The following is a 23,453-nucleotide window of genomic DNA, read 5'->3' on the forward strand; positions in this document are numbered from 1 at the left end:
GCTCCACTCCGTACCATATCTCATTTTCTTTTCATAAAGGTCCAGTTAATATTTTAGTCATTATTGATTTAATCCTGGGACCATGAGAACACAGCTAATACAGACAGTTAATCGGTATTTATACCTTGAAATGGGCCAGCCATGAAAATGCAGAAGCTTCAAAAACTACAAACAACTAAAGAGTGGCTTGAAGGAAATCTGGTCCCAGAGGAATAAATCTTGTGTCAGCTCGGGGTTGCCATAATTGCAGTTCTACATAATGATCACAAACCTGGGTTTCACGTGGCCCCTGAAGTGGACCAGGCAGGTGAGGAGAGGCTCATCCGCTCCCCACCGTGGGCGCCCAAGAACTCCCACCAAATTAGAACGTGTACCAGCCCTGGGAACTAAATTTATCCTGAAAGGACACCCAGATCAGAATGTTCTCTGCTATAAGATATCCTGTCCTCCTCTCTTTTGCCAGAGCCAGGGAGTATCGGCTGTCAATTCAGCCCTGTCAATTCAGCTTGAAAGCCACACACACGTGATGCCAGCCCACAGCGATAGGCACCACATGTTTAGATACGAAAGACAGGAAATGTTGCAAGAGCGAGAAAGGAGAGCCAGAGAAGATGGAAGAGAAGGTAGAAAGAGGCAGGTTTAGATGATGCTGATAAGAGGGTCGTAAAGAAACTGAGAAGAGGAAATAAACGGCACTGGGGCCGGGCAGCTGTGGCAGGGTCTCCCGGGATAAGCCATCAGGGGCACGAGAGCTACGGTGGGGTCCTGTTCGAAGTCAGCGGCTCCTTTACAAGCTTCAGGCAGCACGTCTCCTCCATTTCCCCGGCGTCTGCACCTTTCAAGCCCACTACAAACTGAGAAGCTCCCACGTCAGCCTCGAATGATATCACTGCTCCTGCAGACGACAGCCAGGCCTTGGGGACAGGAGCCCATCCTGCCAGCACTCCAGAAGGGTGGCCATTCCCGCCACACCCCCTCCCCGATCCCACAGGCAGAGGAAGGACATGAACTCCCTGCCTGGGGGAGGCTGCTGGGGAGCCTGGGTTAGGGGAAAATGAGAGAAGAGCAAAACTGTAAAATCCTGAGGTTCTTGTAAATCTCATCCGTGCAGTTAAACATCTAAGAATATCCGACAGAACAAGACAAACTCGGGCTCCCCAGGAGGCCCGGGCTCCCAGTGGGGTCGTGTTCCGTTAACAAGATCACAGAACCTCAGATTCTGGAGGGGTATTTTTCCGTTCCTCTCCCTCTCGAACAAGAGCGTACCAGGTTGCTGTCGTCTTTATGTCTAAAGTTCCCCCAAGGAAGGAGCTTTTCAACGTTTTCTCAAGCTCAATGCTATGCTTTAAAGTCAGAGTAGGTGCTTAAGCTTGCAGAGGGGGCGGGTTTCCACCGTAATCTCCGCAGTCCTCCCACCCCCAGCTCCACCTCTTGGTCTTAAAGCTGACTATTGACGGTTTCTCAATCTTAGGTAAAATGCTTTGCTAATGCAACCTGGGGATCAATTCTCTGGCCTCCCTGTCCCCCGCATCAGATTGCCATCCCTGAGCCCTTTCTGATGGACAGCTAGGGGCTGCTAACATTGTAGACAAGGATGCCTAATCTCTCCTGATCCTACTTGCTAGGTTCTGGGTCCAGGCTTTCTTTTTATTTTCGCTTCTTAGCACTGCCTTTATGACCAACTGCATCTCTCCCATTCCCCAGAAGCCCTGAGCTTTCCCAGCTCTCCACATCTGCTCCAGCGGGTCCCCTCCCCTAAAGCACCCCTCACCCCACCTGCACCTTCGAAACTCCGCCCAGCTTTCAAGGCCCATCTCAAATGCCCCAGAGGCAGAGGCCTCGCTAGTTCCCACCCATGAGGAAGGCCTTGCTGTACCCACGGCACCTGCGCTCCCAGCACCTGGCAGCCCAGGCCCGTGAGTATTGAGTGCTTATCTCCTCATTAGATCCCAAGCCCATTTAGGGCAGGGACCTTGCAGTCCGCATGGTGCCAGGCTCAGAACAGGACCTTCAATAGCTCCGTGTCAGATGAATTATCACCTTTTGTCCAGTCCTCAGGGGAGGTGGAGAGCAGTTGCTATTTCTAACAGCAGCAGGAAGACAAATATGGCCCTGCCCAACCCCCCTTCATCCCCCACCATTCCACGCACACACCCAGGGGTGGCCATTTCTCTTTGCTGTCACATCAATAAGGTTTCTAGCATATTCTAGCAAGAGGCACCAGAGAGAGCTGGGAGGAGTCTTGGAGAGCACTTAGCTCCCCGCCCTGGTTGCACAAATGGGGGACCTGAGGGCCACGAGGGGCAGGGCCAGGGGGCACTCACGCAGCAGACCAGCGTCAGGGGCGTACCTGTCTCCCCAGCCAGTCTCCCATGGAGCTGCCTCGGGTACTGAGTTCAGAGGCTGCGGCTGCTCTGCACCTGGCGATGGCTCCACCACGGCTGGTCACTGATCTCTGGTTGTGGCTGTGAGCAGTGCAGCCACAGGTTGGCAGTCACAGCCAAGTCCAGCTGCTGCAGTGAGAGTGGCTTCAGAAACGCTGGAGCCCCGGGGGCATGTGGCTGTCCGGCAACACTCTCCCGTGACACAGCCTGCTGGGGCAGCGCTGTGACAACCCAATCCTGCCAGGTGGCCAAGCGCCCACCTCACCCTTTCATTCACAGACCATTGAGCAGCACAGAGGCAGGTCCACCCGGCAGCTCGCAGCTCTATCCCGCACCAGAGCAGCACTCAGTAAACACTTACACGATGTGCTTGCACAGCCGGACTTATCTGGCGGGTGGGTTAGGAGGGAGCATAAAACCACAGCCTATGGGGAGGCCACAAAATATTTAGAATGAGAAAGATTTGCAAAGCCTTGAATTTCTTCTTCTCCATTCCTCCTGCCTTTAATCCAACAAAAGGAAGTTTACTTCCCCCGATTCCATTTCTGCTTCCACATTTGTATCAATGGCTTGGATGAAGCTATCACAGTCAGGCTCATCAAATGTGGGAGGACAGGAAGCTGGAAGGGCCCCAAACATGGGCTGCTGAGTGAGATGCTAAAAGACCCGGACAGATTAGAACAAAGGGCTGAAACCGAACGAACTCAGGGAAAAGGAACAGAGGCAAACGGCAGGTGCAGCTCTCGTCCCCAAAAGCCAACTGGACAAGCAAGGGTGGGAGATCAGGGGCAGGGGGTGAAGGCCTGTGGCTTGGCAGCTCCGTGAAGAAGACAGAGGGCTTTAATAAACATTCCACTCCATGTGAACTAACAGGCTGCTATGCAAGTCAGGGGCACTGGCTGTCTTTGGCTGCAGTAACGGAATGAGAAAGCAGGTAGGTGGTCCTCTGTCCTGAGCAGCTCACACCGCTGGGCAGGTGCAGAGCAAGGGCACTGAGCAAAGGAGTGGGGGCAGGACGGAGACAGGGCTCCTAACAGTGCCAGGGAAGCTGGGAATGTTTCATGCGGGCAGAAGAAAACCCTGGGAAGTCCTGTGCCCAACCCAGGGGGGCATGGGTAGGAAGCTGTTGGCCCCTTACCACAGGGGCAGTCAGGATGAGGAGGAAAGAGGTGTGGGGAAACTGAGGGGGCTGCTGAAGCCTGACCCACCCCGGCCACTGGCGGCCCAAGGCTCAGTGTCCAAAGGGAAGACCAGACGCAGCCCAGATAGGCGTTGGCTGGTCCTGAGGGCCAGGCGACTGGCAGGGAAGCAGGAACTAGCCTCTCAGAAGCCGGGGGGTGGGGAGAGGGCAGAAAAGAACAAGACCTAGTATGGGGCCCAGCCAGGCAGCCAGGGCTTCGAAGAAGGCTCTAGCCAAGCAGGAATCAGGAGGGGAGGCAGGGAAACCAAAGCATCATCCAGTCCTGATGGCTGGGAATGCTACCTGGGGTTGGCAAGCTCCCAGCTCCCTGAGGGTGCTGGACCTCAACCTTGGGGTAGGCCCGGGACCCAAGAGGAAGACAAGAGGGAAACCAGGATAAGGAAGCGATTTCTAACAGGCAGAGGAGCCACCCCAGGACAGAACAGAGGCTGGAGGTCCCTCCTGGAGGTGCCGCTGGGGCTGAGGGCCCCGGGCGCTACCGCAGGATTGCTGTTCTGCCCTTGGCTTCGTCATGTGAGCCCTTGCCCTGTTTTGGAGGGGAGTCCCCATGGCTGAGCCCAAATTCCAAGCTGCCTTCTGGTACTGCAGGAACTAGGGGCAGGAGAGACAGACCAAGGATGGAGCTCTCCCCCCAAGTGAAGCCTAACAGGCTTGGAGACAGCCCACTTGAGTCCAGCTCTGCCTCGCACCAGGCACATGACCTTGGCCACATCGCTTACCTTCTTAGGCCTCAGTTGTCTTATCTATAAAACAGGGATAGTAACAGAATTCCACTCACAGGACTGACATGAGGATTCATTGAGACCATAAAGGGCACAATTCCCGGCACATATGAGATCAAAAATAGAGCCTGTCATTATTATCATTTGTGGAGTTACAAACCTTTTTCCAGATCTAAACTTGGAATCAGAACCTGGGCCTGTGATATGAGGATGTCGGGACAGGGTGAAGGCAAGTTCGGGGGATGCTGGTAGGGGGCGGTGTATGAACAAAGTCCACCATACTCAGAGGGGCCCCCACACCCACGAGCCATCAGATGACTGAAGGTCACATAAAAGTGACAAAGTCAGCTCTGGAGACGGATAGAGGTGATGGTGGCACAACAACACGGATGAACCTAACCACTGAACTGTACGCGTAAAAATGGTTAAAACGGTAAAATTTTACATGATGTACATTTACAATAATTTTTTAAAATTTTTGATGGCAAAGTCACAACTTGGCCCCAGGTCTACTGACCACCAGCCCAGGGTCCCTCCCACCCACCCACCAGGTTTGTATTGGTGATATGTTCAGAGGAAATGGAATTCTGCTGGATTGAATTATATTGAATTCTTTAATTCAGAGATAAACTCGGCACAGTTCATCTCTTTTCCAATTACTGGGTTTGGGAGAATTTGAGCAGTGGTGATTTTGCATCTTTTCTCTTAAAAGCAAAAAGACGCGACTTCAGCTTCCTGCTGAACAGAGACTAGAATTATCAGAATTTTCTTGGTCTTATAAATGCAATGAAAATGGTAAGGAAGTCTCCAAACACTAAAAATTCTACCATGCCTTCCAATTTCCCAAATCCTCAGAGAGTCAATTATCTTTAGCCCAGATTTAGAATCATCACACTCCCACTATGTACAACCCCCTTTATTGGCACTGCAGGGACAGTCACACAGACGATTAAGAGAAAGCATGGCCCTTGCGGAGCTTATAACTGAGCACGATGTTTCTTAATCAGGAGGAAGCCCTGGAACCCTGTGGTGCTTTCCAAACACACATCCCCAGGCAGTGGGGTTCACTAGCCTGCGGGGCCCAGACATTGCACAGGGGATCTGATGCCCATCCCTGATGGAAAACAGAAGAGATCATCACCTGAAAATAGTAACAACAATAATACAAAATAGAATGAATTAACTCTGAAAAAGTCATGGACGGTACACAGCGGCACTCTCAGGGAAACAGAATTAAGCTGAATACTCGCTCCCCAGTGACTCTGAAGAAATGGGAGTTTGTATTCATGGAAGGAAGCTGGAACTGAGCGCTGAGGAAGGGAACACGGTCACTGACTTTAATTATCCTAAAAGCTTTACGATGTCTGACCAGCTTATATTTGTAAGAGACTTAAGAGGAGTCACCTTTAAACTTTAGGATGTTGGAGCCAAAGAACTGTTCTTTCGATTGTTTGCTATTTCAAGTTCAAGGCTATATTAAGGGGACAGCCAGCTCCCTTTCTGGGCAGAGAAGCAAGGCAGTTAGGAGAAGGGACAGTTTGCTGGGACAGTCCCGCACGAGGGCCTCCTGAAGGCATACTCTATCAGTTCTTGTTATCAGAAACCGTTCATAACTACTCTCCCTACATTTTTGTCTCCTTGTCACTGAGCATCCTTCAGGCATGGAATCCTGGATACAGTCAGAGGCCCCAGAGATCATCTGATCCAATCTGCCTACTTTACAGATGACAAAACTCGGGTTGAGAGAGAAGTAGCTCATCCAAGCTCGCACGGTGATTGGTACCCCAGACAGACCAGGCCACAGGTCCCTCGCACTTTGTAAAGGGGGCAGACACTTGCTAGGTAGAAGCGCCTTGGATGGGGCAGGCTCTCGGGCTGTTTCTCTCAACACTGTCATTCACTTAGCTGCCCATGTTGGACAGTGATCTCTTGTACCCCTGAATTACAGCAGAAGCTTCCTGAGAAGCTTCCTCAGCCCCCCCTCACTTCCCAAGGTGCGGACGGTGTGTGGTTTCCAAGGTAACACACAGCTTGGTGGATTCAGCCTTCCAGCACCACCTCATCCGGCACCAGCAGGGGAGGAGGAGTGGGAAGGGAGGTGACACCACCTCCCCATTTACAAACACTGATTCCTCCCGAAACCAGTTTCCCCTCTGTCCCACTGCCAGGGTTCAGGGCAGAGGACACCCCTGACATCCTGGAGTCCTGGAGCTGAGGAAGCTTCTGGAAGACTTGGCAAGAGGCAATTGCCCGGAAGTCAATGGAGCCGCAGGCAGCTGACTCCGGAAGTCTGGGACCGGCCCTCCCGGCTGGGGCAAGTCTTAACATGCCCAGGGCAACAGTTTTCACACCTGTTAACAGACACAGCACATGCCCTGTCAAGAAGCATGACACGGGATGACATTTCCAACTGACAAAACAGAAAGTCAACACAGGCAGCTAAGAAACAGCCTTGCTGCTCCCCCAGGCACGCCAGCCCCGTGGGCTCTGGGGCCCGGAGAAAGCAGCGGGAGGCCATCGCCCCTAGGGAAGGGGCAATGTGGCAGGAAAGCCCTCTCTGGGGCAGAAAGGGTTAAAGCCAAGTGTTCAAATATTTAGCAAATAAAACCAAAATGTCACACGGAGACTGCCAGGGCTGACGTGGTAACCATGGCAATCCATGGCCAGCCACAGATCTGAGAGTGAAGAGGCTCTGGGACTGAGGCCTGGGACAAGAGGAGATGAGAGGATGGTGGGGAGGGTCACAGAGGGCATGGCCAGCCCAGCTCACAGGGGGCAGCCCGCTGAGACCCTTGACCCCTCACGATGCACAAGCCAGAGCTGTGGACTTCAGGCCAGTCTCTCAGTCTTACAGAGACTCAGTTTTCTCTTCTATGGAGCAAGGGGAATAAATCAGCCTGTCTGCCCCTCAGGCTTGTTGTTCATTCATCTGGTAACACCTATTGAATCCCTGCTATGTGCTGGGTGCTCTTGGCTGTGGGACAGAGCAGTGAATCCAAGTCAGCCTCCACCACCATGGACATACGGCCGGAGCCGGTGCAGGTGAGATACAGTGTCAGAGCCCATGTCCAGCCAACTCCTAGAAGGGGCGCCTTGCCCTGGGAGTGGGGGCAGCCAGAAGGGTTCCTAGAGGAGGAAGCATCTGTGCTGAACCCTAAAAGTCAAAGAGGTGAAGTCAGGCAGGCAAGAGGTCTGACAAGACATGTGAAAACACTCCAAAAACTACAAAGCACTAGACAAGATGAGGTGACAGCGTCGTCACCGACGTGGTTGCTAACGTGTCATCCTCTCAGCTTTCTGTCTTTGGAGGGTAGTCTGACAAGGACTCATGGCCTTTGGACTGAGCAGCTACTCACCCCCTCTTTCCTCCTTTCTCTCCAGCTGTACAGGGGCAGGTGGGCCGGTGGGAGGGCAGGCGGCGACCTCAGTTGATGCACGGTGGCCTAGCCAGGCCCTGTCCCCTGGACACACCCCCATTTCCAATTTCCCTCGTGTGCTGCCGTCTGTCTAGGGAGTGTTCATTAGCGTCGAGTAGGAGATGGCCGTGAGCTCAGCAGAGGAGGCCGCCATCCAGAATTTTCCTGTCAAGCCCTGTGGTCCTGGAGCCACCCTGGGGGCCTAGAGTTCCCTCCTCCTCTCTGTGCAGCACACCTGGGTTAAGGAGCTCATGTCCTCAGACCTAGCAGGCTGAGACGGCCATCTGGAGGTCTTGGGATCTCAGGGGTCCCCAATCTGCTCAACTCTAAAGGAGTCCCTTGGCCACTGGCCCATCTGTGAGCCCAGTGAAGGCGATTCAAATCCATCAGCCAACCAGCCAGGGACAACCTTAGGAAATATCTACCGGGGGCCTGCAAGGACAGAGATCCCAGCCCCACCAGGGTAAGGCAGTTGCCATCTCCCCTGGAGGACAGACACACCTTCCCTTCTCTTCTCTCTCATGCCCCTGAAATGCTCCAGGCCAGTTTCATCCCAAACATACACAAGGCCTCTGCTCCCAGTGAATACATGGCTTGGTTAGAGCCTCTTCTCTCCATGAGAGTTGCCTGGCCCACTGTGACCACACGGTATTTCACACACACCTCATACCTGGGGCTTATCAGCCTGGGTCACAGTGGATCAAGGTCTAGGACAAGCAGCTTCCAAAGGTAGGGACTGGGTCTGAATTATTTCTGGATTCTCAATGCCTGACACATAGTAGTCCTTACCTTACAGATAAGTTCAGGATATGGCTTGAGCCCACTTTCTTCTATAGGGAGAAGGGAAAGTGAGAGCACAGCGCAAGGCTCAGCCTGAACCATCGAGTCCACTCCCTGATGGGAAGACGCCCCTGACTCATTTAGCAGTGGGCCCCCAAGGCATCTGGACCAGTGACACCTCCTGCATTCCAGATGCCCCTGTTCCTATGACAGCAGGTTATACATACCCAGGAGGATGCTCCAACCTATGGGACCATCATGCCATGGCATGTGAGCCTTTTTGCAGTGTGAGCTGTCTCTTGAATATAATTTATGTCCTACAATTTGAAGTAATTTCCCTGTCAGCTGAGAACTCTATTGCTATTTAATAAAAATATCCACTTTTACACATCTAATAACTTAAAAGTCTCCCCTTTTATTGTTCTCCTATGTTTCAAATTCATGAGGTTGAAGACCTATATTTTGTCACTATAGTTATATTTCTGTCAGATTTGAAGTGGACTAGAAGCCTCTGGAGGCCCACACCAGATCTTGATCTGATTGATGCTTTCTACTTTGAATATGGCCAAAAACCACAGACTGAAATTAATGATCTATAAGTTCCCATCCACACACTGGATGATGGGAAATCTGCCACTGCCTATGTCCTATCCTAGGTTCACAGCAGTCCCTCCATTTTAATTAGACAAACATTAATTGAGCCATGCTGTGTGCCAGGCACAGTCCTGCAGCTTCCTGACCCTGTAGCTTCATTAAGGACACCAAGGCTCGCTCCCCCTCCCCATCCCCCCATCATGTCCCCCAGGCTCTGAGCCAGGGCACTTCCTCCCTGGGGCACTTGATCCCTTCCCCTCCTGTGTGCTCCTGGACGAGAACCTGGCCCCTGGTTATTTCCTCTCGCTCTCAATTGGCTTCTTCCTGACAGCTGCGAGACATATGCAGTCTCTCCAGGCTACACAAGCAGACCAACATCCCTCCCTCAGCACTGTGTCCTCTCCAGCTGCCACTCTGCCTTCCCTCGATTCACAGCCAAACTTCTTAGAAGACTGGCCAGTATTCAGTGTCTCCATGTTCCTCACCTCCTACTTGGTCCTCCCTTCCCCTTCCACTGCCCTGTGATTGTCACTCCCAGTGACTGTGCTGAGGAAGGACACAGTGACCTTCCCACAGCCTGGTGCAAAGGACCAGTGGGGTTCCCAACTCCTTGACCCCCCTGTGGCATAACCGACACTTCCTTCTCTGTCCCGGCTTTGTGACTCCTTCCCTTTGGGGTCTCCTCTGACCTCCCTGACTTCTCCCTCTGGGAGAAGTCTGATGTCCTCTGATGTCCCTCTGGGGACCTGTCCCATGCCTCCTCTCATCCCACTGCTCCCTGCTCATCTAGGCCTATCCTCTGCATCACCAGCCTGGAGGCGTCTGGATGCCCAGCCCCCAAACCTCAACTTCCAAAACTAACCTGGTCATCATTCCCCACCTCAGCCTCCTTCTGCGGTTTCAACTATAATGAATGGCACTCCCAGCCACTGAGTTACCCTAGCAACTGCTGGACCCCTCCTTTCCCCACAGACAGTACCTCCAACTTAATAACTGACCAAGTCTGGTCAATTCCACTTGTTCAACATCTCTTATGCACAGTCTCTCCTGCCCTGGCTCTTGTCTTACCCTGATTCAGGGTGTCACCATCCCTCATCTCGACCATGGAAACATGCTTCCAATTAGTCTTCCTGCCTCTGAAATTGGCCCTTGCAACATTTGCCATGCTGCAGCTAAAATGCAGATCTGATCATCTCTCTCCCCTGCCTGAACTCCTTCCATGGTTCTCCCTGCTGCCCACAGGACAGTTCCAAAACTCTTCAGCAAGGCAGATGAGTTCCTGCTGGTCCTGCCATGCTCCAGAGTAGACCGGCCCCACTGCCCAGGACCTTGTCCTGGAGGCGTTCTGAATGCACTCTGCAGTTTCTCATCTCAGGGCCTCTGTTCCTTTTGAGACTTCTGCCTGGGATATCCTTTCCATGCTGTGAGCCCGGCAAATACGTCCGCATTGAAGCTGAGGTGTTTTGCATGTATTATCTAATTTGATCTGCACAACAACGCTGTGGTGGGTACTATTATTAGTCCCATTTTGCAGAAAGGAGATAGACTAAGAAGCATTCAGTAACTTGCTAAAGGCTACCATACATACTACAATGTGACAAAGAACATGATTTGAACCCAAGCTGGGCTACTCTAAAATCTGTGTTCTCAGCCTCCTTCTGTCCTGCCTTCCAGGATGGCACTAAAGACATTAGAGCCATGGATTCACTCAACACTGGCAACCCCTTGGAGAAGCAAAAGTGATTTCAGGGTTTCCAGCACAGAGTACTGGGCCCCTGTCCCAGGCTCTGCACAGAGTAGACCCTCGTTAAGTACACAATGAATGAATGAATGCACTAGATGGGTAAGAAGGGTAGAGGAGGGAGGATATTGGGGGAGCAATAAAGTGTTCAGTGTCTCACTGGTCAGAATGGCCATCATCAAAAAGTCTACAAATAATACATGCTGGAGAAGGTGTGGAGAAAAGGGAACCCTCCCACACTGTTGGTGGGAATGTAAATTGGTGCAGCCACTACAGAAAACAGAATGAAGCTTCCTTAAAAAACTAAAAGTAGAGTTGCCATATGATCCAGAAATTCCACTCCTGGGCATATACCCAGAAAAGATGAAAACTCTAATTCAAAAAGATACATGCACCCCAATGTTCACAGTGGCACTGTTTACAATAGCCAAAACATGGGAGCAACCTAAGTGTCCATCAACAGATGAATGGATAAAGAAGATATTATATAGACACACAATGGAATACTAGTCAGCCATAAAAAAGAACGAAGTAATGCCATTTGCCGCAACATGGATGGCCCTAGAGATTACCATACTAAGTGAAGTAAGTCAGAGAAAGACAAATATCATATATCACTTATATGTGAATCTAAAATATAATACAAATGAACATATTTACAAAACAGAAACAGACTCGCAGACATAGAAAACAAACTTATGGTTACCAAAGGGGGAATAAATTAGGAGTTTGAGATGAACAGATATACACCACTACATATAAACTGTATAAACTGTAAGGGCCTACTTTACAGCTATACAGGGAAATATATTCAATATCCTGTAATAAACCATAATGGAAAAGAATCTAAAAAAGAATATATATATAACTGAATCACTTTGCTGTACACCTAAAACTAATACAATGTTGTCAATCAACTATACTTCAATAGAAAGAAAGAAAAGAAACAAAGAGAGAGAAAAGAGAAGAAACAAAGGGAGACAGAAAGGGGAAGGAAGGGAGAGAGGAAGGGAGGGAGGGAGTTACATGTTGAGCTAGGGGTGTGCTGATGGTCCCTAAAACGTGAGTCTGCAGCCTGGGGAGAGGAGGTTTGCACTGGTGATCTGTGATCACCAAACCACAGGAATAAATGGACTCTCCAAGGGAGAGTGCAGTTTTCAAAGTTTTGATAAATAACACAACAACCAATGCATTTTGCTTTTCATTTCTTTCCAGGACACGCTAGCCTGAGGAGAACAGATGCCCGGGCCTTTGAAGGCTCCGTGCTCCAAGATGCCAAGAGAAGAGGAGACCAAGGAGACACGGGGCAGCCATCCTCAAACGACAGGGAAACACAGGCACCTCTTTTCCCTACTCCAGAAGAGAGGCGGGCTGAGTGGAATTTTCAGAGAGGCCCGTTTCCTCTCAGTGGAAGGGCAGACTTTCTAGAACTCACACTGCCCAGCCAGGGAGAGCCTCCCTCAAGAGGCAATGAGTCCCGGTGACAGGCCGGCCCACAGAGGCTGGAGGGGCCTCCTGCACTGGTGAGGGGTGCGCCCCCTCCTGTCACCTCTGAGGACCTACCGAGCCTCAGGTGCATGACTTGAAGCCAGAGTTTGGTTGAGAGGTTCCCAATAATGTTTCAGAGTCTTCTTTCTCAAAAACACAAGTTGTCCAAACTAATAACAAATACGAACACTATTCTAGAAGGTACGCCTAGCCTCCTGTGTGTGCTGGGCCAGGGCCAGGGCCAGGGGCCTGGATGTGAGCGACTGGGGCAGGGCTGGGGGGAGGTGGAAACACGGTCATCTGGTTCCTGCTAAAATTTAGCCAAGTGACCATTAACTGGTGTTGATGAGGAAGTGACGAGCATATCCTTAACACAGGCCGCTGACTTCACCCCACGGAGGAGAGGAGCCATACGCTCACCCTGCCCTACTTCCCAACAGATAAGCAGCAGCTGGCCTTTCCCTACTGAAGAGGCTTTCCAAGCGTCCCCTCTGGATCAGCACCGGCCATCACGCTTGGGATAACCCTCCCCCCACTCTCAGGAAGCAGGTCCCCCAGACGGCGGGCACCAACCGCAAACAGAGAATTACAGAATCGGGAGGGGAGGGGGGCGGGACGGGTGCTTAGGGTCCCCAATGAACAGATGTGGAAACTTGAGGCCCAAGACCACAGAGCTGAGTCATGGTCTAAAAGGCTTTGGAAACCAGATAGCTTGAATCCAGCATTCTTTCATTCAAAATATGCCCTGCAGACACCTGCTCTCTGTCAGACACCGTGGGTCCCTGGAAATACAAAGATTAACAGCGGGCTTCCCTGGTGGCGCAGTGGTTGAGAGTCCGCCTGCCGACGCAGGGTTCGTGCCCCGATCCGGGAGGATCCCAAATGCCGCAGAGCGACTGGGCCCGTGAGCCATGGCCGCTGAGCCTGCATGTCCGGAGCCTGTGCTCCACGGCGGGAGAGGCCATGGCAGTGAGAGGCCCACGTACGGCAAAAAAAAAAAAAAAAAGATTAACAGCATCATTGTCCGTGAGGGTGGGGGAAAGGATACAGAACAGAAAATCACAATATGGTCAGGTGAGTGCATACAAGGGTCCTGCTGACTGTCTGGGCCCAAACCGTTCCCATTTCCCTCTGGCAGGAGAAGGTCCCACTAGACCTTTCCAGAAGAAAGAACTTCACTGGACAGGTAAGAGGCACAGAGGGAGCCAGGTTCTGGTGACTCCCCACGTGACAGTGGGCCAGGGAGGATAAGGGGCTGGGCGGCGGGAGCTGAGAGTGCAGGAAGGGCCGGGCTAGAGCAGGGAGGAAGTCCAACCACCCGCCAGTACCGGGCAGTTGTGACAGTGACCATCTGGTGGGCACAGCTTGTACCTGGACGAGGTCCAGCTGGAAGCAGTGGGACAGAGGTCACAGGAAAGAGACCAGTTTCCACTTCATAAAGGCCCACTCTGCACTGTCAACTGTTACCCCCCCTGCTTATGAGTTGGGTGATATGACTTCCATACTTCAGATGCGGAAACCGATGCAGCCCAGAGAAGTTGTTATTGGCTCAAGGTCATTCAGGCTGAAGTGTCTGAGCCAGGATTTAATGCCACTGACTTCACTTTGTTTCTCCAAACTGTGAGTGTCAGGCCAAGACAAGTGACTGAAAAGCATCCTCTGCTGCCCATAATTAGGGTGAAGCAGAGACTGGCTATGAGCTGAGGATGGACAAAGTGTGCCCAGCGAGGTGCTAGCCTATCAGCATCACGGCCCTGCCACCAGGCCAGAACTGAGGTCACAACTGCAGCTGGGTGGGATCAGGTCTGAGAGCCAAGGCTGCAAGCCCTAGAGGGAGGTGGGGTAGGACCCCAAGAGAATCAGAGGGAGGGATGCCTGGCTCTTCCCATCCCAATGCCTGGAGTGGAAAGCAGCAGCAGTCAGGTTGAGTGGAACCGTCGTGCGGGTGTGAGGCTGAGATCAGCTCCTCTCCCCTCCCTCAAGCCTGGATCACAGATGAGTTCATGACTCTGCCTTTTTCTCTGGCCTGTGCAACCCCTCTGCACAGGTCAAGGTGATACACAGTAGTATAGACGCCCTCTAGATGAGGGTTCAGGGGCTCAGAGAAGTTGAGGAGATACATGGGTCCCACAGCTGGTTTGGGGTGGGGTGAACCCAGCCTGGAGCCCCGACTGTGACTCATGGTCCTGTCTCTGATCCTGGCCCGTTCCTCCTGCCTGTACTCCTGGCTCCTTTCTGGGGTTGACTGGACCACGGTCTGGGTTAAAGCCCACCTGCGTTGCCCAGGTCAGACCCCACGAAGGAAGCTGCTTGGTGGTGTCTGGGACTCTCAGCCTCCCCACACCTGTGACCCCCCCAGAGATTAAACAGTCCCCACCTTCTAGATTAGTGTCCTCTGGTTATCAACAGAGTGGAGGTAAGGTGGCCTGGAGCCAGGGCTCCCACACCCAGGCCAGCCGCAGAGGTCCCTGACACCCAGCGGCAAAGCAGAGCCCCTCCAGGAGCAGGAGACACTGGCCCATCTCTGCCTGTGCAGCCGCTCAGCCCAGAAACGCTGAGTGACAAAAGCGATGAGATTTGAAGTGTTTTACAGTTTACAGAGCTCTCTCATACACTCCCCATTCATCCTCACAACGACCCATAAATGGCAGAATAAAACCGCCATGTTCCAGACGAGGAAAAGTTCACATGTTCCAGTCCAGAAAGGTCTCAGGGCTGGCCAAAGACACGCTGTAAGAAGAGGTCATGGGCGAGACTCGGCCCCAGCTTTTCTGACTCTGAGTTCTGGTCTTTGTCAATTTCTTGCCTGCTGCCCAGATGTGGATCTATCTGTGCTCCTCCAGCCAAATGACAGGAGTTATATTTAGATGCGTATGCATGTGAGAAAAAACATCTGGATACTTTAGAACTACCCAGGGCCCCAGCAGAGCAGGTCAGCCTGAAGGGCCCAGTGAGAGGCAGACCCATTGTCATGAGAAGATGCTACAGATATGCTCACTCCTGCCTGCCGTTCCCAGCCCAGGTCGAACCATCCTCCCTACATCGGCCAAACTGGAGTGCACCCCAGAGGTTAAGCCAATACCTCTCTGGGTGCCAAGTGACTCCTGGACAGCAAGAAACAGAGGCCCCTTCAACTACAGCAGATTCTATTCTATCTAGAAAATGTCTCCTCCCTGGCAGAGTCCCGTGGGAGTAAAGTCTACACCAGTCAGAAATACAGATTCCCGGTGGTGTCTGGTGCAGTATGTGTGTGTGTGTGTGTGTGTGTGTGTGTATGCAGGGGCACAGCAGGCAGGTCTGTTTCACTTGGGGGACTCAGTGGCTCAAGTTCAGAAAGGATCCAGCAAGAGATAGAAAGGGCAAAGCAAGTCTCACCGTAGAATGGTGCAGAATGAAAATTCTAAGCAGGACTGCCCCCCAACTCATGAAGTCGTGTTTGCCTCTGGGATCCCCACTTGAAGATAATGTCACAGTTGTTCTAAAGCCACAGGGCAGCCTCACAATTCCCTCTCCCACGAGGGTCCAAACCAAAAGAGAAGATCCACAATCTCAGATACCTTTTGCTGAAATCACCCAAGTAGCTACTGAAAGGGTAGGTTTGGGAGGGGGGACGGGCTCAGCCTGGAGCAAAGGAATAGCCCCTGCATGAAGGGGTGTGGGCGAGGGCACCTACCTGGACTTCACGTGTGTGATAGGCGATGATCAAACCCAAAAGGATGATGGTGGACAGACTGATAAGGCATTTCAGGGCCAATGAAAACATGGAATCCTGCAGGAGAAAGGGAAAGAGAGGATTAGGGAAATCCGGGATGGAGCATCTCATTTTACTCTGAGGCTGTGTTAAGGGGTGGGGGTGAGGGGCAGTGAAGGCAAAGGAAAGACTGTCACCAGCGCCTCCTGGGAGCGGGATACAGCACAAAGGTAGCCTGAGCCCCTGAAAGTACCTTGGGCTGGGCCCTGGGCCGGCTCCGTCTCAGCAGCTGCCCTCTGAGCCTCTGTTTTCTAGGGTTAAATCATATTTGCGATGAACCCTGCTTGGGCATGATGTATTCTGTTTGTTATACATGCCTAGATTCAGTTTGCTGATGTGTTGTTTAGAATATTTGCCTACATGCTCAGAAGTCACATGAACATAATTCTTTTCGATGCTGCTGTTATATGGTTTGGGCATCAATACTGTGCCAGCTTGAGCCTCTCTTTTCTCTTAACAAACCTGAACCAGAGGCTTCCGAGGTCCCTTCCATCTCTGACAATGCAGAGCTCTTTCAGGAATGAATGAGAATGTCCTGGCAGCAGCTCTCATCTCCCGTTTCAGGGCCAAGGGCGGGGAGGGAAGCGAGGGTGGCAGAGGAGCTACTGGAAAGAGAAGGGGGCCGAGCACAGGAGTAGAGAGGGGTCCTGGGCAGGAGAAGGGCCCTGAGGGTCCCTCCAGCTGAGGCTGGGGGAAACAGGGTGGGCCACTTGCCTTCACTGCAGTCCTCCAGCCCCAGGGCAGCTTAGGGGACCCACGTGGTTAGCAGCAAGAGCTCTGGGACCAGCCAACAGAATCCAAACCCTGACGTAGCCACTTACTAGCCACGTAACCTCAGTCTGCTCACTCCATCTCTCTGTGCTCAGTTGCCTCAGACATCAGATGGGGACAACATCAGTACCTACGTCTCAGGGCTGCTGTGAAGGATAAAGGCATTTGTCTATGTAAAGTGCCTAGCCCAGTGCCAGGCCCTGTGAGGGCTGGCTACTATCATCTACCTCACCTCCTCTACAGGGCTGGTGCCTCCTGGGCATTTGGAAGCCAGGGAGTAGAGGCAGCTCCCAGTCCCAAAGGAAGGCAGGAACACAGCCCTGAGCAAAGGCAGCAGAAAGCCAGGCAGTACTTCCAAGCACTGTGTTGTGGCTTCACGTATCCTGAGAGAGGCACGCCACATGAGAAACAGCCCCCATGCTCCAGAATCATAACATGCCTGATGTCTGCAAAGCACCTTACAGTTTACAAGGTGGTTTCACATCTTGTTCTCATCCATCCTTGAGACAGCCCTTGGCCTCTGGCCCAGCTTTATAGATATTACAGGCAGAGGCTCAGAGAGGTGAGTGGCTCATACCAGAGTTCAAAGCCAAGACTTCTGACTCTCAGCCTGACTCCCAGCCCAGAGCACTGCCCGCACCCCTCAGGCCCACTCTCAATGGGAAACAGTAAAAATGTGAGAAGTGCCCATTTACACAGACCCAAATGACTACATAAGACGATAATGGAAGGTGTTTCGAAGGTGAGATATGATTAATTACCACATGAAACCTACAATAGAGCTAGGGAGGGAGATATCACGGTCCAAGAAAGCAAGCTTTCAGAGACAGAGGGAGAGGTGGCTGAGATCTCCAGCGTTGGGGGGGAGGGGTGTCCAATATGGCAGCCACTTAGAGTCAGTGGAGGGCTTGGACTTAAACCCAGGACTCCCAGATGCCCAAGTCCCTGTTCTCAACCACCCTCTGCAGGCTGAGATGGAAAGAAAGCAGCTCTCCCTGGTGTCTGCCAATCTACCATTCATTTATTTGATATAGTTTTGGGGCCCACTCTGTGCCAGACACAAGCTAGTGCTGGGGACCCAAGGGAGAACTAATGAAGGAGCTCATTCATTCTTTCTTTCTTTCATGACGATTTCAACAACTTCTCATTTCTTGAGCACCTGCTAGATGTCCAACAGTGTGCTGGATACTGCAGGATATTTATAGAGGGCCCCTGCCCACCACAAGTTTCCAATCTGGCTTATACACAAACCCCAGCTTTCTACACTGTACAGGATCATCCAGCTGTGGGGAAAATTCTCCATTCTGCCCTGCCCAGAGACAACAGTCTAAGCATAATCCACTTTTCATTTAGCCTCTTGCATGTTCTACACTTAATGAAGAGCACCCTGCAATCATCTACTCAGTGCACATGCACAGAGGTGCCTTGGGGGGTATTCTGCTGCTCCAGTTAAGGGCCCAAAGGAAAACAGAACACAGTTCCAGCCCTCAGGAAGGTTCCACTCTTCGAAAGCACTATTGGATGCCTGAAACACCACCCAAAGCGCAAGACCTACTGGGGCTGAAGAGAGCAGGTGGTGAATTCAGGGACACTCAGACTTTTAGGACAAGACTACCTCCCTATAGGAATCAACTGGGGACAGATCATGATGTTTTTGAGCCAGAAATGACCATAACTTTCTTCTCAAATGGGGTCTGACATCTGGGGAGCATCATGCCTCCCCAGGGAAGGATTTAGGATCGGCTGCACATTTCAAACTTTAATTTGTTTCTTTTGGCAGAAAGTAACTGAAATCAGAATCCAAGTCTATTTCCAACATTTTTAGAGGAAGAGGTGAAGGGAAAGGGGCCAGATGCTGTCTCTTCTCCTTTGAGCTTCTTCCTTTTGTTCTAAAACTCAAAGCGTTTACATAAGAGTCAACTCCACCTGCTTCTTCATTTTGGTCAGTGAAATCTCATCGGCCAGTCCCAGCCCCATAGGGAGATGAGTGTGCACTGGATCAGTGGGAATGCTCATTACTTCACAGATTTCCTTGCATTCTCTATCAATCACATGTCAATAAAAATTAAACCATCAACCATTTTTAATAGCAGGAAAATACGTCAAAGAAGTCTGGCTGGATTAGAAATGTTTTCTATTTGTTAAAATGTTGAATTATCATCTTTTCTTTTCTGTCTGAACTCCAGTGAAGCTTGAAATTGATATGGTTCTTTGGGTGATGGCAGCAACTCAGGGCTGGCTAATTAGCTGCCATACACCACATGTGTGTATGTACACACACCTGCTCAGCCCCCACTCACTGCTATCCAAGGGCCAAAGGGACTCATAGGGCTGGAAGGGAGTCCTGTGGTCAACTGGTCAACACTTCTCTCCTGCAACTCAGAATTTTTCAATAGAGTAATATCCTTAATACACAGGAATGCTTAAGAATTATATCCCAACAGATGAGAGTTGTTTTTTTAAGCCATTTATTCCTAAATGTCCCAAAATATTAGAGTGGGTAAGTAAATTGGAGAATAGCCAGTGATGGAACACTGTGTTGCCACTTAAAGCCACTTCTGCAGAGAATATTTGAAGATATCAGGAAAGGATCATGATATAATATCAAGTCAAAAACCCAGACCCCAAAACTGTAAATATGGTATATTTCCAATTATTTTTTAATTTTTTACTTTTTTAATGTAAAAAAAGACTGCAAATATATAGTGTCATTCTATAAAGTGTCAGGGTACTCAGTTGTATTACCTCTGATGATCTGAGTACAACAGGTGCTTAATAAGTGCTTCTTGAAACTACTTAATAATAGTACTTTTATTTTTACCTAACATTTATTAAGTACTGACTACATACCAGGTCCCAGACTATGCCTTCTATACAGATTACTTCACATTCTCACCCTACAGATGAGGTCATAATGTCTCCATTTTACTGATTAAAAAACAAAACAAAACAAAACAAAACTGAGGGTCATAGAGACAAAGTGACTTTCCCAAGGTCATACAGCTAGCCCAGACTTTAGCTATATATCAGGTTTTTCTATATACCACGCTTCCCCCCTGCCTTCAAAACGAACTAGGCTCCCGTGTGAGATAGTGAGTTCCTGTCACCTTAGTAGAGGCTGGCTACAGCCATCAGGGGTGCTGTAGAGGAGATTCCTAGCAGGGAAGGAGGGTGCACCACATTCCTGCAAGATGCCCCTATCCACGTGGTCCTGTTCTGTTCCAAGCCATGAGCCAGCCCTTCACAGATCTGTGACTTGTTGACGACAACAACCCGTTATAAAGCGCTACTGTAGGGGTCTACCATGCAAGGTGGACATCGTCAACCCACTCTTACAGAGAAGAAGACTGAGGCGCCAAGAAGTTACCTAATTTGTCCAAGGACATGGCCAACCAACGGCCAAGTCAGGACTGAAGAAGCCAGGATTTACTCCAGATCATCTACTTCCAGGTTCTGTGCCCTGCCTGTGCACCAACACCCCACCTGCCCGGCTGGTCAGGCCTTTCCAGCCTCCAATTTCTTCAGTGAGGCTTCTCAGAACTACTCTAGCCCTTCCTCCCCGAGGCTGTGCAGACTGTGATGGAGTGTGTTCCCAGCTTCTGAGCCAGCCATATAAATTGCTCTCCCGGCCGCCCTGTAGCTTCCAAAGACAAGCCAGAATTGTAATGATTATGGTAGATTTTCCAGAGACTTTGAAGTTCTAAATGTATTATATTGTTTGGAACATTTGAAAATAACAGAAAACCATGCAGGCAGAGTCCTAGAGGGGCATTGAACAGAAGTTAAATACCAGGTAGAGATGTGCAGGTGCCTTCCCCAAAGTGTGTGTGTGTGTGTGTGTGTGTGTGTGTGTGTGTGCACGTGTGTGCGTGTGTGTGTGTGCGTGTGTGTACATATGTGATCCATTCATGATCTTTGTCACTGGCTGGAACCCCCAAAGGGGAAGAGGTAATATCATCTAAAGTCTGTATCTACTGAATTAAGATTTACGTTTTGTGCATTCGACTTGGGAAATAATTGATTTAGAAATCTTTTCAGTTTAATAAGGTCAACTTTTCCTTCAATTTCATGGAGAGGCTCCAAAATTGATTGACATTCAGCATCAGCTTAGTACTGTGGCTCTGTAATGGTTGTCCTAATTAGACACTCTTGCTAATTAACGCTATGCAAATTAAAACCAGCCCCTTATCCACTGGCCAGGAAGACTGCATTCGTGATTGCTGTTCTCTGCGGAGACGGAGCTTCTTTCCTCAACCTGGTGCTTTCATACCAGCACCAAGCCCCTGCCTTCCTCCTTCCTCTGCTCTCATCCTGCCTCTTTCTCATAATCTCTCATTCTCGTCCACTCTCCACACCTTTCACCCTCATGCTCATCTCTTAGCTCAGGCTCATGGTCCCAGGTTGAGCTGCCTGATTTAAGCTGCCTGGCTCTTCCTGGCATTCTCAGAGTGACTGCCCAGCCTGGTTCCTACCAGAAGTCAGCTAGCAGAATCCTATTTTGGTCACTCATGGTCCAGAATGGAATCACTCAGACCCTCTGCGTCCTTGGATGTCCAACTTGCAAACAGGGGAAACAGGCAAAGCTGTCACGATGGGGTGGGAGGGTGGACCCTGGGGGCTTCAAAGGGCACCTGGATCTCCGACAGGCCTGAGGAGGGAGAAGTTCCAAGAAGCCAGGGTGCTTCATAACTAAGAGGTCTCTGGAGCTGGGCCCTGGGCTTGCCATCAGAGGGCCCAGAGGGTCTGGGCCTCCTCCACGGTAAATGCCTGGCTTTGGACAAGCTGCTTCACTCTTCTAGGCCTCAATACCCCCAGTAAAATGAGACTCTTGGACCAAATAGCCCCTGAAGCCTAATGGCCGATGGCACTGGGCGCACACTGGCCATGACACATACACAGGTCATAGGGACACTCCCAATATTTCTTTCTTTTTTTCTCCTTTTCTCAGGCATTTCTATACATGATAAAATTGTGAGTGTGAAATAGTCAGCAACAAAACTCACTCATGCCAACTTCTCCTCAAATAGAACGAGATAGCTAACAAAGAAAATTACCATTGTCTCCTTCTAAATAACATGGGATTTGGAACCAAAAGGCCAGAATTCAAGTCATATCTTTGCTGCTCACTAGCTATGTGACACTGGACCTGTCACTTAACCTCTCTGGGCCTCTGTTTCCTTCTCTGCAAGCCAGATGTAACAGGACCAACTCTCACAGATACTGGAGGGTAAAGTAAAATAATGCATATGAAAAAACTCATTCTTTTTTCACACACAAAAGAGCTCACATTCTCTTGTAGCCAAACGCCCTTTCTCTTGCTGCACAGATGTCAGTGCAGGTAAACTCAGCTGGTTCTCAGTCAGGGGCTGCTGAATGCACCTCCAACATCAGCATTTTAGGGTTGCAACAATTTACAAAGATGCTCCCCCAGGCATTTCAGAAAGATAGCTTTGGCGTCCTGCAATGGGCCAAACATTCATTCACTCATCCATTCACACTATAAATATTTACAGAGCACTTAACTATGCCCAGGCCCTGTGCTGGGTACTTGCAAAACGCCAGGGATTCCCCCACTCCATCCACCCCCAGTCCGCTGAGCCTGAATCCCACCTGGCAGACAAAGGGCAGAGGAGTAGGGCCTGGAAGAAATGGGCAGGAAGCCCAGGCTGAGAGAAAAGACCTACAAGTAGCTCCTTGAATGACCAGGACCAGAAGAGGCGACCCTAGAGAGGCAGCTGAACCCGAACTGACCCTACATCCTGAATGTGAAGTGAGGAATACAGACTGACCCAAGGCCAAAGGAGCTTCAGAGAGTACCTTCTCCCCAAAGATGCTGTTTGCTAAGGATGCGGGCTCTCTCGGCAGACAAGGAGGGCATGAGACCTTCTTCTGCTCAATGACCACCAGGGCTGAGCATCATCCTGGGTCCTAGAGACCAAGCTCCAGGCACCTTCCACCTTCCTGAGCTCTCTGTGTGGGTGTCTTTACCAGGTCCCAGGGGCTGTCTCTCACCGCCAAGATGGAAACCCCAGAAGGGCAGGATTTCAAATTTGTTTGTCCACTTCTACATCCTGGCACCTCAGACATTGTCCGGCACATAGCAGGTCAATAAGTATCAGTTGAATGATGAATATTTGAATGAAAGGAACAAAATTTTGAGATGTGTCAAGCAGGTAGACACTTCCTTCCTGAACTCCCAAATACAGCTAAAGGAACATGATAAAAATAACAGCCTACATCTACTGTGCGCTTACCATTGCCAGGCGCTGTTGTAACTGCTTTAGATCCTCGGAACAACCCCATGCGAGGCCCGGGGAGGTTCCGTCACTTGCCCACCATCCCCAAGCAAGGACAGAGTAGAGGTCAGATTCCAACCCAGGCAGAAGTTAGACCCAAAGGTCTGTGCTCTCTCCACCCAGAGAGTCTCATGACACACGGGCTGCCTGTCATCGGAACATCGTCTTCCATGCCCAGTCTTCCTGGGCAGGACTAATCTCCCCATCTCACCCCACTCTCTGATGAGGCCCCAGTCATGTCACCATTAAACTCCGGTCACTCAGTAGCATGACAGACAGTCAGCAGCCTGACGTCAGGGCTGGGGGTCT

The 23,453-nt window shown here is 50.8% G+C and overlaps 1 protein-coding gene across 2 annotated transcripts in view; it reads right to left on the bottom strand.

Moving 5' to 3' along the window:
- The window catches only part of KCNN3 (potassium calcium-activated channel subfamily N member 3), a 177,297-nt gene that overhangs the window by 109,801 nt on the left and 44,043 nt on the right, over positions 1 to 23,453 (bottom strand). For both annotated transcript variants that reach the window (XM_079925355.1, XM_079925354.1), the window contains exon 2: positions 16,000 to 16,095. In XM_079925355.1, the coding sequence (XP_079781481.1) occupies positions 16,000 to 16,095 (96 nt within the window). The remainder of the gene's footprint in view (positions 1 to 15,999; positions 16,096 to 23,453) is intronic.

The sequence above is a fragment of the Stenella coeruleoalba genome, assembly GCF_951394435.1.
Source record: "Stenella coeruleoalba genome assembly, chromosome: 1".
Taxonomy (NCBI): Eukaryota; Metazoa; Chordata; class Mammalia; order Artiodactyla; family Delphinidae; genus Stenella; species Stenella coeruleoalba.